The sequence below is a fragment of the Balaenoptera acutorostrata genome, chromosome 10 (assembly GCF_949987535.1).
Source record: "Balaenoptera acutorostrata chromosome 10, mBalAcu1.1, whole genome shotgun sequence".
NCBI classification, from domain to species: Eukaryota; Metazoa; Chordata; class Mammalia; order Artiodactyla; family Balaenopteridae; genus Balaenoptera; species Balaenoptera acutorostrata.
In genome coordinates, this window is record NC_080073.1 from 48,710,608 (window position 1) to 48,729,676 (window position 19,069).

Consider the following 19,069-nt stretch of genomic DNA (forward strand, 5'->3'; position numbering starts at 1 on the left):
CAACAGATGCAGAAAAAGCATTTGACAAAATACTACGTCCATTCATGATAAAAACTCTTAACAAAGTGGGTATAGAGGGAACATATCTCAACACAATAAAAGCTATTTATGACAAACCCACGGCCAGTATAATACTCGATGGTGAAAAGCTGAAAGACTTCCCGCTAAAATCTGGAACTAGACAAGGATGCTCACTCTCATCATTTCTATTCAACACAGTATTGGAAGTCCTTGCCACAGCAATCAGACAAGAAAAAGAAATAAAAGGTATCCAAATTGACAGGGAAGAGGTAAAACTGTCATTATATGCAGAAGACATGATTCTATATATAGAAAACCCTAAAGACTCCACACAAAAACTACTAGAACTGATAAACAAATTCAGCAAGGTAGCAGGATACAAGATTAATTTACAAAATATACAAACAGCTCATACAACTCAACAACAAAAAAGAACCCAATCAAAAATGGGGAGAAGACCTAAACAGACATTTCTCCAAGGAAGAAATACAAATGGCCAATAGGTACATGAAAAGATGCTCAACATTGCTAATTATTAGAGAAATGCAAATCAAAACTACAATGAGGTACCACCTCACACCAGTCAGAATGGTCATCATTAAAAACTCTACATGTAACAAATGCTGGAGAGGATGTGGAGAAGAAGGAACTCTCCTACACTGCTGGAGGGAATGTAAGTTGGTACAGCCACTACGGAAAACAGTATGGAATGTTCTTGAGAAAACTAAAAATAGAATTACCAGCAATCCCACTCCTGGGCATATATCCAAACAAAACTCTAATCCAAAAAGATTCGTGCGCCCCTGTGTTCATAGCAGCACATGACATAGCAGCATGTCATAGCCAAGACATGGAAATAACCTAAATGTCCATCGACAGAGGAATGGATAAAGAAGATGTGGTGTGTATATACAATGGACTATTACTCAGCCATAAAAAAAAGAGCAAAATAATGCCATTTGCAGCAACATGGATGCAACTAGAGATTATCATACTAAGTGAAGTAAGCCACAAAGAGAAAGGCAAATACCATATGATATCACGTACATATGGAATCCAAAATATGACACAAATGAACCTATCTGTGAAACAGAAACAGAGTTATGGACATAGAGAACAAACTTGTGGTTGTCAAGGGGGAGGGGGGGAGGGGGAGGGATGGAGTCGGAGATTGGGGTTAGCAGATGTAAGCTATTATATATGGAATGGATAAACAACAAGGTCCTACTGTACAGCACACAGAACTATATTCAGTATCCTATGATAAACCTTAATGGAAAAGAATATTAAAAAAAAGAATGTATATATATGCATAACTGAATCACTTTGCTATACATTGGAAATTAACACAACATTGTAAATAAACTATACTTCAAGAAAAACAAAAATCCCCCAAATTAAAAAATAAATAGTTTTCATCAGTGTCAACACAAGTTTATGAAAAAAATGATACTGTAACTCCTTCCCTGAAATGTGCTAATTATGTATGATTCTCTGTGCAGTGTGAGTGGCTTCTTCCAGCCATATGTAGTCAGATCTTACTCTTAATCATTATGCTGTACTTTGTTTAATTTTAACATTATTTTACATATACTTCCCTATATATTTTTTTAATTTAATTTAATTTATTTTTTATACAGCAGGTTTCCCTATATATTTAACCATTTTGCATATTTAGCGACCTTACGAAACCATCTGTAAGCTGTCATTCACCACCTTATCGAAACCCCTTGGGAAGATCTCAGACAAGATGGCAGAGTAGAAGGACATGAGTTCAGCCCTTCTTATGAAAACACCCAAATCACAACTAACTGCTGAACAATCATTGACAAAAAAATGCTGGAACCTACCAAAAAAGATATCCTACATCTAAAGACAAAGAAGCCACAACAAGACGGCAGGAGGGATACAATCATGATAAAATCAAATCCCATATCTGCCAGGTGGGTGACCCACAAACAAACCCTTTGAGAAGTACACACAAACACACATACACACACTCTTTTTTTTTTTTTCTTAGTAAAATGAGGCCCCTTTTATTTGTTCTTGATTTACCTTGCATCAGGGGCAGGCAAGGCTAAGAGGTAGACCCATATTCAAGTATTCAAGTCATTCAGTCAGTGGACCTACTGTATGCAAGCACTAATAATAAAATGATAACATAAACCTAGAAATAATCCCTGCCTGTGTGGGTTTCAATCTAGTGGGGAAGATAAATAAAATTGTGCCACAGGGACTTCCCTGGTGGCGCAGTGGTTAAGAATCTGCCTGCCAATGCAGGGGACAAATGTTCAAGCCCTGGTCCGGGAAGATCCCACATGCCGTGGAGCAACTAAGCCCGTGTGCCACAGCTACTAAGCCTGTGCTCTACAGCCCATGAACCACAACTACTGAGCCCACGTGCCACAACTACTGAAGCCCGCATGCCTAGAGCCCGTGCTCTGCACCAAGAGAAGCCACCGCAATGAGAAGCCCGTGCACTGCAATGAAGAGTAGCCCCAGCTCACCGCAACTAGAGAAAGCCCACGCGTGGCAACAGAGACCCAACACAGCCAAAAATAAATAATAAGTAAAAATTTACCAAAAAAAAGAAAAGAATAAAAAAAGAATAGTACTTTGTGTTAATAAAGAAGCTTTTCCAAAAAAAAAGAAATTGTGCCACAAAAGAGTAAAGACAGGAGGGGAAGATGGTCCTATGCAGCCTAAGCTCACCTCATCTACAGGCTCCACAGTGGACACTTGGAGGTCCTACAGAAATGGCTTTTGTATGTCCCTGGGCAGCCATCCCTTTGCCCCATTCCATGCCCAAACTGAAATTATTTCAGCTCCCTTTCTCTTGAGTCTTTGCCAACTTTTCCAACTGTCTTTGAAATGTGATGACCAGACACAGAAATCCCAAACATACAAGTCCAAAAGAGAATACATAACTGTTGAGTTCAAGAAGTAAACAAAATGCTTTCTTTAACATTTAGCCTAAAAGCCTGACATATTAGTCTGCTTTTGCTATGGGTGGATGAGAGTTCCTAAAGAATTATGGATTTGCAAGTGCTCTTTAAACTGTAAAGTACAATCCATGTGTGTGTGAAGGGATTGTCATCATTAAGAAGAGCTGTCTTTGCATATGGTGAGCAGAATTGGTGACTGCTAAGCTTGGTCTTGACCTGATTCCCCAGGATGGAAGGAGGCTAGCAGCAAGAGGGAAACTAAGAAAAGGAATGAGGAAAGTCTCTACATATTGCTCTTGAAGTAATCACTAGATATACTGTTAAGTGAAAAAAGCAAGGTGTGGACAGTAAGAAGGAGAAAGGTTTCAAATATATGTCTACATATTTGCTTATGATTCCAAAAAGAAACAATGGAAGAACCCAAACTAACAGAAATAGTTATCTATAGAGGTAAGGAGAATTTAAGGAAGAGGGGATATAAACAGAAGTTTGAGGGAAAGTTTTTTTAAAAACAGAAAGTCACAGGTAATAAATGCAGAAAGAATAACAGAATTAGAAGTCACCATTTTATAACCCCTAATTTAAAAAAATTGATCAAGGCAACAGTCATCTAATGCTACTAAAACCATTAAATAAAACATTGATAAAAACTTTATAAAGGATGAATTAGGCTCATAAAACCTGAAGCCATTCATCACCAATAATAGGAAAACCGAGTATCACGCTCCTCTTGATGGGATGCAACAAGAAATATACACCACAACCAAAGAAGTATTCTTGCCAAAAAAATTTAAAAATTAAAAAAAACTTGAACATGAATCTAATCAAACCTCTACATCTAACAAGTTTATAAAATATATGGAGGATAAAGGAATATGTTTAATGTCACCAAATAAAGCAATTAGCGAGAGTCAAACTGAGACAAGAAGGCAGAGTAGAAGGACTTCAGTTTAACTCCTCTCACAAAAACACCAAAATCACAACTAACTGCCGAACAACTGTCAACAAAAAAAACTCGAACCTACCAAAAAAGATATTCTGCACCCAAAGACAAAGAAGCCACAACGAGATGGTAGGAGGGGCACTTTCCTGATATAATCAAATCCCATACCCGTTGGGTGGGCGACCCACAAAGTGGAAAATAATTATATTGCAAAGGTTCTCCCGTAGGAGTGAGAGTTCTAAGCCCCACGTCAGGCTCCCCAGACTGGGCATCTGGCATCAGAAGGAGGAGCCCCCAGAGCATTTGGCTTTGAAGGCCAGTAAGGCTTGAGTGCAGGAGCTCCACAGGATTGGGGGAAACAGAGACTCCACTCTTGGAGGATGCACACAAGGTTTCATGTGCACTGGGACTCAGGGCAAAGCAGTAACTCCATAGGAGCCTGGGCCAGACCCACCTGTGGGTCTTGGAGGGTCTCCTGGGGAGGTGGGGGTCAGCTGTGGCTCACTGTGGAGGCAAGGACACTGGTGGCAGATGCCCCAGGGAATACCCATCAGCGTGAGCTCTCCCAGAGGTTGCCATTTTGGCACTGAGACCTGATATCACCAAACAGCCTGCACTTCTCCAGTGCTGGGACACCTCAGACCAAACAACCAACAGGGTGGGAACACAGGCCCACCCATCAGAAGACAGGCTGCCTAAAGACATCCTGACCCCACAGCTGCTTATAAACACACATCTTGACATGGGCCAGCCCACCAGAGGGACAGACCCAGCTCCACCCACCAGTGGGCAGGCACAGTCCCTCCCACCAGGAAGCCTGCACAAGCCCCTGGACCAACCTCACACACCAGGGGGCCGACACCAGAGGCAAGAAGAACTATAATCCTGCAGCCTGAGGAATGGAGGCCACAAACACAGAAAGTTAGACAAAATGAGACGACAGAGAAATACAGCTGTTCCACTATGAGATTAGAAATCAATGACAAGAAAAAAACTAAAAAACACAAACACATGGAGGTTAAACAATATGTTACTAAACAACCAATAGATCATTGAAGAAATCAAAGAGGAAATAACTACCCAGAGACCAATAAAAATGAAAACACAATGGTCCAAAGCCTATGCGATGCAGCAAAAGCACTTCTAAGAGGCAAGTTTATAGCAATACAGTCTTACCTCAGGAAAGAAGAAAAATCTCAAATAAACATCCTAACATTGCACTTAAAGCAATTAGAGAAAGAAGAACAAGCAAAACTCAAAGTTAGGGACTTCCTTAGTGGTCCAGTGGTAAAGAAACTGCCTTCCAATGCAGGGGACACGGGTTCGATCCCTGGTTGGGGAACTAAGATCCCACATGCCGCAGGGCAACTAAGCCCGCACACCACAACTACAGAGCCCACATACCCTGGAGCCCACGCACCACAACTAGAGAGAGAAAACCCGCACGCCACAACTGGAAAGAAGCCTGTGCGCTGCAATGGAGATCCCACGCACTGCAATGAAAGATCCCACATGCTGCAACAAAGACCCCAGGTGCCACAACTAAGACCCGACACAGCCAAAAAATAGTAAATAAATTAATTAAAATTTTTTTTATAAAAACCAAAGTTAGTTGAAGGAAAGAAATCATAAAGATCAGAGCAGAAATAAATGAAATAGAGATGAAGAAAACAATAGAAAAGATCAATGAAACAAAAAGTCAGTTCTTTGAAAAGATAAACAAAATTGACAAACCTTTAACCAGACTCATCAAGAAAAAAAGGGAGAGGGCTCAAATCAATAAAATTAGAAATGAAGAAGGAGAAGTGACAACGGACACCACAGAAATACAAAGGATCATAAGAGACTACTACAAGCAACTATATGCCAATAAAATAGACAACCTAGAAGAAATGGACAAATTCTTAGAAGGTACAACCTTCCAAGACTGAACCAGGAAGAAATAGAAAATATGAACAGACAAATCACAAGTACTGAAATTGAAGCTGTAGTTTAAAAACTTCCAACAAACAAAAGTCCAGGACCAGATGGCTTCACAGGCGAATTCTATCAAACATTTAAAGACTTAACACCTGTCCTTCTGAAACTGTTCCAAAAACTGGCAGAGGAAGGAACACTCCTAAACTCATTCTATGAGGCCACCATCACCCTGATACCAAAACCAGACAAAGATACTACAAAAAAAGAAAATTACAGGACAATATCACTGATGAACATGGATGCAAAAATTATCAACAAAATACTAGCAAACCAAATCCAACAATACATAAAAAGGATCATACATCATGATCAAGTGGGATTTATCCCAGGGATGCAAGGATTTTTCAGTACCTACCAATCAGTCAGTGTGATATACCACATCAACAAACTGAAGAATAAAAACCATATGATCATCACAATAGATGCAGAAAAAGCTTCCGACAAAATTCAACACTCATTTATGATAAAGACTTTCCAGAAAGTGGGCATAGAGGGAACTTACCTCAACATAAAAAAGGCCATATGACAAACCCACAGCTAACATCATACTCAACACTGAAAAACTGAAAGCATTTCCTCTAAGATCAGGAACAAGACAAGGAGGTCCATTCTCACCACCATTATTCAACATAGTTTTAGAAGTCCTAGCCATGGCAATCAGAGAAGAAAAAGAAATAAAAGGAATCCAAAGAAGTAAAACTGTCACTGTTTGCAGATGACATGATACTATACACAGAAGAGCCTAAAGATGCTACCAGAAAACTACTAGAGCTCATCAGTGAATTCAGTAAGGTTGCAGGAAACAAAATTATTACACAGAAATCTCTTGCATTGCTATACACTAACAACAAAAGATCAGAAAGAGAAATTAAGGAAACAATCCCATTTACCATTGCATCAAAAAGAATAAAATACCTAGGAATAAACCTACCTAAGGAGGCAAAAGACCTGTACTCTGAAAACTACAGGACGCTGATGAAAGAAATTGCAGATGACACAAACAGATGGAAAGATACACCATGTTCTTTGATTGGAAGAATCGATATTGTCAAAATGACTATACTATCTAAGGCAATCTATAGATTCGATGCAATCCTTATTAAATTACCAATGGCATTTTTCACAGAATTAGAACAAAAAACTTTACAATTTGTATGGAGACACAAAAGACCCTGAATAGCCAAAGCAATCCTGAGAAAGAAAAACAGAGCTGGAGGAATCAGACTCCCTGACTTCAGACTATACTACAAAGCTACAGTAATCAAAACAGTTTGGTATTGGCACAAAAACAGAAATATAGATCAATGAACAGGATAGAAAGCCCAGAAATAAATCCACACACCTATGGTCAATTACTCTATGACAAGGGAGGCAAGAACATACAGTGGAGAAAGGACAGTCTTTTCAATAAATGGTGCTGGGAAAACTGGACAGCTACAGGTAAAAAATGAAATTAGAACACTCTCTAACACCATACACAAAAATAAACTGAAAATGGATTAAAGACCTAAATGTAAGGCCTGATACTATAAAACTCTTAGAGGAAAACATAGGCAGGACACTCTTTGACATGAATTGCAGCAATATCTTTTTCAATCCACCTCCTAGAGTAATGGAAATGAAAACAAAAATAAACAAGTGGGACCTAATTAAACTTAAAAGCTTCTGCACAGCAAAGGAAACCATAAACAAAACAAAAAGACAACCCACAGAACGGGAGAAAATATTTGTAAATGGTGAGACAGACAAGGGATTAATCTCCAAAATATACAAACAGCTCATGCAGCTCAATATAAAAAGAAAAACCCAACCAAATAAAAAAATGGGCGGAAGATCTAAATAGACATTTCTCCAAAGAAGACATACAGATGGCCAAAAAGCACATGAAAAGATGATCAACATCACTAATTATTAGAGAAATGCAAATCGAAACTACAACCAGTCAGAATGGCCTTCATCAAAAACTCTATAAACAATAAATGCTGGAGAGGGTGCGGAGAAAAGGGAACCCTCCTACACTGTTGGTGGGAATGTAAATTGGTAATATCATTATGGAGAATAGTATCGAGGTTCCTTAAAACTAAATAGAACTACCATATAATCCACCAATCCTGCTGCTGGGCATATATCTGGAGAAAACCATAATTCCAAAAGATATATGCACCCTAATGTTCACTGCAGCACTATTTACAATAGCCAAGACATGAAAGCAACCTAAATGTCCATCGACAGATGAATGGATAAAGAAGATATGGTACCTATATAGAATGGAATATGACTCAGCCATAAAAAAGAATGAAATAATGCCATTTGCAGCAACATGGATGGACCTAAAGTTTATCATACTAAGTGAAGTAAGTCAGACAGAGAAAGACAAATAACATATGGTATCACTTACAGGTGGATTCTAAAAAAATTGATACAAATGAACTTATTTACAAAACAGAAACAGACTCACAGACTTCGAAAACAAACTTATCAAAGGTTATCAAAGGGAAAAGGTGGGAGGAGGGATAAATTAGGAGTTTGGGATATAACATACATACATTACTACATATAAAACAGATAATCAACAAGGACCTACTGTATAACACAGGGGACTCTACTCAGTATTCTGTAATAACCTATATGGGAAAAGAATCTGACAAAGAATGTATATATGTATACGTATAACTGAATCACTTTGCTGTACACCTGAAACTGATACAACATTGTAAATCAACTGTACTCTAATACAAAATAAAAATTAAATTAAAAAAACCAAACAACAAAAAATAAAGCAATTAGCCAAATCCAGAATATAAGAAATTACAGTTTCTTCTACAAATAAATGGCATTTTTAAAAAGAAAAGGATGGAGCAGCAAGTATAAACTAAGGAAGAAATAAGAGATACTTTAACCAAATGCAATGTTTGAATTCTGACTCAAAGAAACCAATTATAAATTGACTTTTTAGAAAAAATAAATAGCTAAAAATAAGATGTGGATGGATATTGGTTGATATTAAGGAATCACTGTTAATATTGCTGGGTATGATGATGGTTATTCTTTAATAGTCCTTATCTGTTAGAGATACTCACTAAAGTATTAACTGAAGAATGACATGCTATCTAAGCTTTTCCTTAAAATACTCCAGTGAATGCATGTGCACACAGACACACATACATGAAGTTGTGAGGATAACAGATGAAACCAGATTTGCAGAATGTAGGTAACTGTTGAAGCTGAGTGATGGGCACATAAGCGTTCTTTACAGTCTTTTCCCTAGTTTTGTGTATGGCCTGTGTGTGTGTGTGTGTGTGTGTGTGTGTGTGTGTGTGTGTGTGTGTGTGTGTGTGTGTATGGTTTTAAAATTTCACAGCAAAGACTTTTTAAAAATAAGGAAGCAGAGTGGGATCTGTAAAGAAACCAGAGTCTTACCTCATAAACTGGTCCAATTTCATAATCTGTGAAAAATGCAATTGAGGGCTTAGCTAGAAACACTGGAGTATCAGCACAACTGTGGGAGGGCAAGAGAGGGTGAGAAAGGCTGTTAGTTTCATCCATGTGACTGATTCATGGAAAACAAATACATCCAAGCCATCAAAGAGATTGGCAATGTGTCATCTGTTGGCTTTTGTTGTTGTTAAAGCAGGTCACAAAATAGTTTTACAGCAAGATCGAATCTTTGTGAAAACACATATAGCTACATATTTCCTTTTCAATATGCATAGGAAAAACTCTGGAAGCTTAAACACCAATACGTTAATTGGGTTTTTAATATAGGTGCTAGTTTTCTTGGCAAATCTTTTCTGATTTTTCTTAATAAAAAGATATTTAATAAAGAAACATTAATAGTTTTAAGTCCATTAAAATTATGAACCAGTGAAGCAACTCATTCCCTTCGCACGGACAATTACTGAAATATAGCCAAAGGCACTCTCTTAAAGAAAAATCACAATTTATACTAATTATTTGTCATTACACAGATTTTAAACATTTTTATTATCCAAGACACATGAATTTAATGGAAGGAGCACATGGCTATAGAAATGTCTCCCATTTGACCCAGACCATTCAGATATAAACAAGGGCCAACAGTAACCCCTATTCCTCAAGACTCTGGCAGGTCAGAAGAGCATAACCCAGGACTCTGGGGGTGTCCAAAGGCCACGCCTGAGGGCAGCCCCGAAGCCCTGCTCTACTCGGATACTGACACCCCGCCCCCAAACGTCTAGGATCCTCCAGAAGCCAAAGCAGACTCAGGACCTTCTGAGTTTTCCTCTGCAGGGTCAGATTTTCTGAGAACACGAGTCAGGAAAAAACACACCTCTCTTCCAGCTCTCCATCCTGGAATTCTCCTATCAGTGCTGGCTTCTTGGGAGGAAAGAGAAGAGACTTGCCTCCAAACGGAGTGTTAGGAGGGAAAAAGCGAGGGTTTTTCAGGAAGCGGTTCCGACTCTCCATCCTGGCGAGCAGAAGCCGCTCCAGCTGCCTCTGGGGCACACGTAAATGGTTCATCCAGTTTTTATTCTTCGGTGAACCTGCTTTCTTTGAAACACGAGAAAAGGATAGTGTCAGCGACAAGCAGGGGGTCTGTGTGTGTTGATATCTTGCCGACTTCATGATCCACAGGTGGCCAAGGACACCCTCCTATTTTGCTGTGGCTTCATCATGACATCGTGTGTCACCAGGAGCCCCTTCCCCCTTGTCATCGCCCTGCCTCACTGCCCACACACTCACAGGCTTCAGCACTCACCTTGACAGTTGCCCTGGATCTGAGTTTGGCCTTAAAAGATGGGTCCCACGTCAGGCTGTCCATGGTGTAGTCTGTCTCCTCTTCAGACTGAGAGGGCGTCTTCCTGCAGGCAAGCTTCTTGGTCAGTTCTTTCTTTGGGACAGAACGTTTCTCACAACTAAATGTCAGTTTTGAATATCCAGGGACAAAGACACCTGTGGCACCAGGAAAAAAAATAAGTTACTATACCAAGGTGACGAGGTGGACGCTTCCAAGATGACTTAATGAAACCACCAAAGGCACAGTTAGCTTGGTGTTCTTTTTCCCCTATATGTTCATATTTCCTACCCCAGATGTAATTGCCCTTCACTGTATCAATTACTCCTGGAACTTATTCTGTATCCTCGAGACTTAGGACTAGAGTGTTCATATATTTGTTCAGTTGCCAAACATGGTCAAGAACATGAGTGGACTGTTGTCACGCACATGCATGTATACATACGTCATATGTGAACATGCTTTTTAAAAGGTTTACATGACATATCAAAGTTTGTATTAGCTTTTTATACCTATAAGATCATCTCCAAAAGGTTAAATGAGAACATTCAATATTGCTAGCAGGAATGCAATGAAACTGGTATCATCACATTTCCTAGCACAGTGCCAGGTAAATCCTCAATACATGTTAAATCCATCCTTACTGATCTGCCTAAGATACTGAGTGTCCAGCCAACTTTAAAATACTAAGTGGCGGAGGAGAGGAACCAAAATGGCGGAGTAGAAGGACGTGCTCTCACTCCCTCTTGCGAGAACACCAGAAACACAACTAGCTGCTGGACAATCATTGACAGGAGGACACTGGAACTCACCAAAAAAGATACCCCACATCCAAAGACAAAGGAGAAGCCACAATGAGACGGTAGGAGGGGTGCAATCAGAGTGAAATCAAATCCCATAACTGGTGGGTAGGTGACTCACAGACTGGTGAACACTTATACCACAGAAGTCCACGCACTGGAGTGAAGGTTCTGAGCCCCACGTCAGGCTTCCCAACCTGGGGGTCCGGCAACAGGAGGAGGAATTCATAGAGAATCAGACTTTGAAGCCTAGTGGGAATTGATTGCAGGACTTTGACAGGACTGGGGGAAACAGAGACCCCACTCTTGGAGGGCGCACACAAAATAGTGTGCGCATCAGGACCCAGGGGAAGGAGCAGTGACCCCGGGGGAAACTGAACCAGACCTACCTGCTAGTGTTGGAAGGTCTTCTGCAGAGGTGGGGGGTGGCTCTGTTTCACCGTGGGGACAAGGACACTGGCAGCAGAAGTTCTGGGAAGTACTCCTTGGCTAACCTCCCAGAGTCTGTCATTAGCCCCACCAAAGAGCCCAGGTAGGCTCCAGTGTTGGGTTGCCTCAGGCAAAACAACCAACAGGGAGGGAACCCAGCCCCACCCATCAACAGTCAAGTGGATTAAGGTTTTACTGAGCTCTGAACGCCACAGCAACAGTCAGCTCTACCCACCACCAGAGCCTCCCATCAAGCCTCTTAGATAGCCTCAACCACCAGAGGGCAGACAGCAGAAGCAAGAAAAACTACAATCCTGCAGCCTGTGGAACAAAAACCACATTCAGAGAAAGATAGACAAGATGAAAAGACAGAGGGCTATATACCAGATGAAGGAACAAGAAAAAACCCCAGAAAAATAACTAAATGAAGTGGAGATAGGCAACCTTCCAGAAAAAGAATTCAGAATAATGATAGTGAAGATGATCCAGGACCTCGGAATAAGAATGGAGGCAAAGATCGAGACGATGCAAGAAATAATTAATAAAGACCTAGAAGAATTAAAGAACAAAGAAACACAGGTGACCAATACAATAACTGAACTGAAAACTACACTAGAAGGAATCAATAGCAGAATAACTGAGGCAGAAGAACGGATAAGTGACCTGGAAGACAGAATGGTGGAATTCACTGCTGTGGAACAGACTAAAGAAAAAAGAATGAAAAGAAATGAAGACAGCCTAAAAGACCTCTGGGACAACATTAAATGCAACAACATTCACATTATAGGGGTCCCGGAAGGAGAAGAGAAAGGACCAGAGAAAATATTTGAAGAGATTACAATCGAAAACTTCCCTAACATGGGAAAGGAAATAGCCACCCAAGTCCAGGAAGCACAGAGAGTCCCATACAGGATAAACCCAAGGAGAAATATGCCGAGACACATAGTAATCAAATTGGCAAAAATTAAAGACAAAGAAAAATTATTGAAAGCAGCAAGGGAAAAACGAAAAATAACTTACAAGGGAACTCCCATAAGGTTAACAGCTGATTTCTCAGCAGAAACTCTACAAGCCAGAAGGGAGTGGCATGATATATTTAAAGTGATGAAAGGGAAGAACCTACAACCAAGATTACTCTACCCGGCAAGGATCTTATTCAGATTCGATGGAGAAATCAAAAGCTTTACAGACAAGCAAAAGCTAAGAGAATTCAGCACCACCAAACCAGCTCTACAACAAATGCTAAAGGAATTTCTCTAAGTGGGAAACACAAGACAAGAAAAGGATCTACAAAAACAAACCCAAAACAATTAAGAAAATGGTCAGAGGAACATACATATCGATAACTACCTTAAACGTGAATGGATTAAATGCTGCAACCAAAAGACACAGGCTTGCTGAATGGATACAAAAACAAGACCCACCTATATGCTGTCTACAAGAGACCCACTTTAGACCTAGGGACACATACAGACTGAAAGTGAGGGGATGGAAAAAGATATTCCATGCAAATGGAAATCAAAAGAAAGCTGGAGTAGCTATACTCATATCAGATAAAATAGACTTGAAAATAAAGAATGTTACAAGAGACAAGGAAGGACACTACATAATGATCAAGAGGTCAATCCAAGAAGAAGATATAACAATTATAAATATATATGCACCCAACACAGGAGCACCTCAATACATAAGGCAACTGCTAACAGCTATAAAAGAGGAAATCGACAGTAACACAATAATAGTGGGGGACTTAACACCTCACTTACACCAATGGACAGATCATCCAAAATGAAAATAAATAAGGAAACAGAAGCTTTAAATGACACAATAGACCAGATAGATTTAATTGATATTTATAGGACATTCCATCTAAAAACAGCAGATTACACTTTCTTCTCAAATGCACATGGAACATTCTCCAGGATAGATCACATCTTGGGTCACAAATCAAGCCTCAGTAAATTTAAGAAAATTGAAATCATATCAAGCATCTTTTCTGACCACAATGCTATGAGATTAAAAATGAATTACAGGGGAAAAAAACGTGAAAAGCACAAACACATGGAGGCTAAACAATACGTTACTAAATAACCAAGAGATCACTGAAGAAATCAAACAGGAAATCAAAAAATACCTAGAGACAAATGACAATGAAAACATGACGACCCAAAACCTATGGGATGCAGCAAAAGCAGTTCTAAGAGGGAAGTTTATAGCTATACAAGCCTATCTAAAGAAACAAGAAAAATCTCAAGTAAACAATCTAACCTTACACCTAAAGCAACTAGAGAAAGGAGAACAAACAAAACCCAAAGTTAGCAGAAGGAAAGAAATCATAAAGATCAGAGCAGAAATAAATGAAATAGAAACAAAGGAAACAATAGCAAAGATCAATAAAACTAAAAGCTGGTTCTTTGAGAAGATAAACAAAATTGATAAGCCATTAGCCAGATTCATCAAGAAAAAGAGGGAGAGGACTCAAATCAATAAAATCAGAAATGAAAAAGGAGAAGTTACAACAGACACCGCAGAAATACAAAGCATCCTAAGAGACTACTACAAGCAACTCTATGCCAATAAAATGGACAACCTGGAGGAAATGGACAAATTCTTAGAAAGGTATAACCTTCCAAGACTGAACCAGGAAGAAATAGAAAATATGAACAGCCAATCACAAGTAATGAAATTGAAACTGTGATTTAAAATCTTCCAACAAACAAAAGTCCAAGACCAGATGGCTTCACAGGTGAATTCTATCAAACATTTAGAGAAGAGCTAACACCCATCCTTCTCAAACTCTTCCAAAAAACTACAGAGGAAGGAACACTCCCAAACTCATTCTATGGGGCCACCATCACCCTGATACCAAAACCAGACAAAGATACTACAAAAAAAGAAAATTACAGACCAATATCATTGATGAATATAGATGCAAAAATCCTCAACAAAATACTAGCAAACAGAATCCAACAACACATTAAAAGGGTCATACACCACGATCAAGTGGGATTTATCCCAGGGATGCAAGGATTCTTCAATATACGCAAATCAATCAATGTGATACACCATATTAACAAACTGAAGAATAAACACCATATGATCATCTCAATAGATGCAGAAAAAGCTTTTGACAAAATTCAACACCCATTTATGATAAAAACTCTCCAGAAAGTGGGCATAGAGGGAACCTACCTCAACATAATAAAGGCCATATACGACAAACCCACAGCAAACATCATTCTCAACGGTGAAAAACTGAAAGCATTTCCTCTAAGATCAGGAACAAGACAAGGATGTCCACTCTCACCACTATTATTCAACATATATTTGGAAGTCCTAGCCACGGCAATCAGAGAAGAAAAAGAAATAAAAGGAATACAAATTGGAAAAGAAGAAGTAAAAGTGTCACTGTTTGCAGATGACATGATACTATACATAGAGAATCCTAAAACTGCCACCAGAAAACTACTAGAGCTAATTAATGAATTTGGTAAAGGTGCAGGATACAAAATTAATGCACAGAAATCTCTTGCATTCCTATACACTAATGATGAAAAATCTGAAAGGGAAATTATGTAAACACTCCCATTTACCATTGCAACAAAAAGAATAAAATACCTAGGAATAAACCTACCTAGGGAGACAAAAGACCTGTATGCAGAAAACTATAAGACACTGATGAAAGAAATTAAAGATGACACCAACAGATGGAGAGATATACCATGTTCTTGATTGGAAGAATCAATATTGTGAAAATGACTATACTACTCAAAGCAATCTACAGATTCAATGCAATCCCTATCAAATTACCAATGGCATTTTTTATGGAACTAGAACAAATCATCTTAAAATTTGTATGGAGACACAAAAGACCCCGAATAGCCAAAGCAGTCTTGAGGGAAAAAAACGGAGCTGGAGGAATCAGACTCCCTGACTTCAGACTATACTACAAAGCTACAGTAATCAAGACAATATGGTACTGGCACAAAAACAGAAACATAGACCAATGGAACAAGATAGAAAGCCCAGAGATAAACCCACACACCTATGGTCAACTAATCTATGACAAAGGGGGCAAAGATATACAATGGACAAAAAACAGTCTCTTCAATAAGTGGTGCTGGGAAAACTGGACAGCTACATGTAAAAGAATGAAATTAGAATACTCCCTAACACCATACACAAAAATAAACTCAAAATGGATTAGAGACCTAAATATAAGACTGGACACTATAAAACTCTTAGAGGGAAACATAGGAAGAACACTCTTTGACATAAATCACAGCAAGATCTTTTTTGATCCACCTCCTAGAGTAATGGAAATAAAAACAAAAATAAACACATGGGACCTAATGAAACTTAAAAGCATTTGCACAGCAAAGGAAACCATAAACAAGACGAAAAGACAACCCTCAGAATGGGAGAAAATATTTGCAAACGAATCAACGGACAAAGGATTAATTCCCAAAATATATAAACAGCTCATTCAGCTCAATATTAAAGAAACAAACAACCCAATCCAAAAATGGGCAGAAGACCTAAATAGACATTTCTCCAAAGAAGACATACAGACGGCCACGAAGCACATGAAAAGATGCTCAACATCACTAATTATTAGAGAAATGCAAATCAAAACTACAATGAGGTATCACCTCACACCAGTTAGAATGGCCATCATCAGAAAATCTACAAACAACAAATGCTGGAGAGAGTGTGGAGAAAAGGGAACCCTCTTGCACTGTTGGTGGGAATGTAAATTGATACAGCCACTATGGAGAACAATATGGAGGTTCCTTAAAAAACTAAAAATAGAATTACCATATGACCCAGCAATCCCACTACTGGGCATATACCCAGAGAAAACCGTATTTCAAAAAGACACATGCACCCCAATGTTCATTGCAGCACTATTTACAATAGCCAGGTCATGGAAGCAACCTAAATGCCCATCAACAGACGAATGGATAAAGAAGTTGTGGTACATATATACAATGGAATATTACTCAGCCATAAAAAGGAACGAAATTGAGTCATTTGTTGAGACGTGGATGGATCTAGAGACTGTCATACAGAGTGAAGTAAGTCAGAAAGAGAAAAACAAATATCGTATATTAACGCATGTATGTGGAACCTAGAAAAATGGGACAGATGAACTGGGTTGCAGGGCAGAAGTTGAGACACAGATGTAGAGAACAAATGTATGGACACCAAGGGGGAAAAACTGCGGTGGGGTGGGGATGGTGGTGTGCTGAATTGGGCGACTGGGATTGACATGTATACAGTGATGTGTATAAAACTGATGACTGATTAAAAAAAAAAAAATACTAAGTGACTTGGGACTTCCCTGGTGGTCCAGTGGTTGCGACCCCATGCTTCCATTGCAGGGGGCACGGGTTCAATCCCTGATCGGGGAATTAAGATCCGACATGCCACGCAGTGTGGCCAAAAATAATAATAAAAATTAAAATAAAATAAAATAAAATAGTAAGTGGTCGAGTACCACATGGCACTTGGTTCTGCTACCTCTTTCTGGCCTCACTTCTCTGCATGGCCCAGGCCGTCAGTAGAACTCTTTCCTCGTCAGCACCCTGAATTCTCTGGATCCCCATCCTCCCACCCCAAATGCCTTCTCAGCTCCGGTCCCCCAGAGATCATCAGAGTCTCACTGACTGGGGCTGCTGACAAGCTTGTCTTTGGAGCCTGGCACCGCCAGGCCGCCATCCCGATGTTTGGCCGCAGGATCTACATGGCGGCTCTTCTGAAATTCTACCTTGCTGCTTAAGCCCACAACACAGCCTCCCACTCCACTCATTCTCAGAAGATCTTGCCTCCACAGCACAGAAAACTGGCCCAGTACCACACACACATCCTTCTCTGCCTCCCTACCCAAACTTCCCTCCACACTCAAAGTTGCTCTTGGCCTGTAAGGGGTATGCAGAACCCCTAGGTCCGTGTTCTGACTCCATCAAAAACTTGCTCCCTGGCTCATATGTCTTCAGACCCTCCTTCTCTTCGTTCATTCAACTCCATTCCTAAACATTTTCACATCTTGTTGTTGGGCAACAGACTAGAGAGTCAGATTCCGCATTGAGGAGCTGAGACTTCTATCTTGTACATGTTAGGGAGCTAGTGAGGAAGTGGCATGCTCAGAGCTGAGCCTCCCAAGAGCCACTACCAAATTCAAGAAAAGTGGAAAAAAACATCTATGAACAAGGAAATAGCAGCAAAAGTGGCTGGTATGGTCCCACTACTACAGGACTTCCCTGGAATGGTATCAGAGGCTCGAAGAGGGTACAAAGAGAGTACAGAGGCATTACCTTTAGGTGCAGAGCAAAAGGGCACTGTATCGCTGTAGTAATCATTCGGGCAGATCAAATGATGCTTCTGTAGCAACTCGTTGTCCACACACCACCTGAAGACGGTCTTCACTACACAGAAGAGAATGAGAAAAGGTGTTTCAAGGCACACTGACGTCAAAGAAACTACACCCAAACTTTCTTCATCCTCCAAGCCTAAACCACCTAACAAAATTCTTAGAACCCTGTGGTCATTTTGAGATTTAAGAAACTAACCAGCAAGTATTTAAGTTGGCCACTTAAAAGAGGCCAACCATTGGGCAAGGCTGTGTGGTGGTATTATTTGAGCTAAAATACAGTCACTTGCAGAGAGGTCTATAACAAAACAGAGTTGGGGAAACAGGGTAGATTGATGAGTGGCCCCAATTCTTCACTCTTCTCTGTATCCACGCCCCCTGCCATGTGAGTGTTTAGTTCCTGCTACTAGGGACAGAGCCCACTTCTTCACCCTTGACTTTGGCCATGTGATGTGCTTTGACCATGAAAGGCTGGCAGGATTTTGAAAGGTGCTCGTGCAGCTGAGCCTTCCCTCTTGTGCCTTTGCCATCATCCTGAGAAGAGCTCCTGCCCCTTCATCCTGGACCCCAGCAGGATTCCACATGGAGCAGACCCGAGCCCAACCTGCAGCAGGGAGCCAAGTTCAGCTGGACCCACAGCTGGACGCTGATCTAGCCAGCCAAGCCCAGCTAGATCAGCCAACCCCCAAACGACTGGCAGACACATGAGAGGAAATTTCATTTAATAGAGTGGGAAGTTGATGTTATCTATGGTTGATGAGCCAGGAAACAGTAGAAAAGATGTGTTATTTAGAGGTTTCCAGA

General features: G+C 40.0%; 1 protein-coding gene across 3 annotated transcripts in view; it reads right to left on the reverse strand.

Moving 5' to 3' along the window:
• Positions 1 to 19,069, reverse strand: part of DLEC1 (DLEC1 cilia and flagella associated protein) — a 113,754-nt gene that overhangs the window by 53,771 nt on the left and 40,914 nt on the right. For all 3 annotated transcript variants that reach the window (XM_057555820.1, XM_057555821.1, XM_057555819.1), the window contains 4 exons: positions 18,210 to 18,320; positions 10,628 to 10,821; positions 10,199 to 10,419; positions 9,310 to 9,388 (listed from right to left, as the gene is read on the reverse strand). In XM_057555820.1, the coding sequence (XP_057411803.1) occupies positions 9,310 to 9,388; positions 10,199 to 10,419; positions 10,628 to 10,821; positions 18,210 to 18,320 (605 nt within the window). The remainder of the gene's footprint in view (positions 1 to 9,309; positions 9,389 to 10,198; positions 10,420 to 10,627; positions 10,822 to 18,209; positions 18,321 to 19,069) is intronic.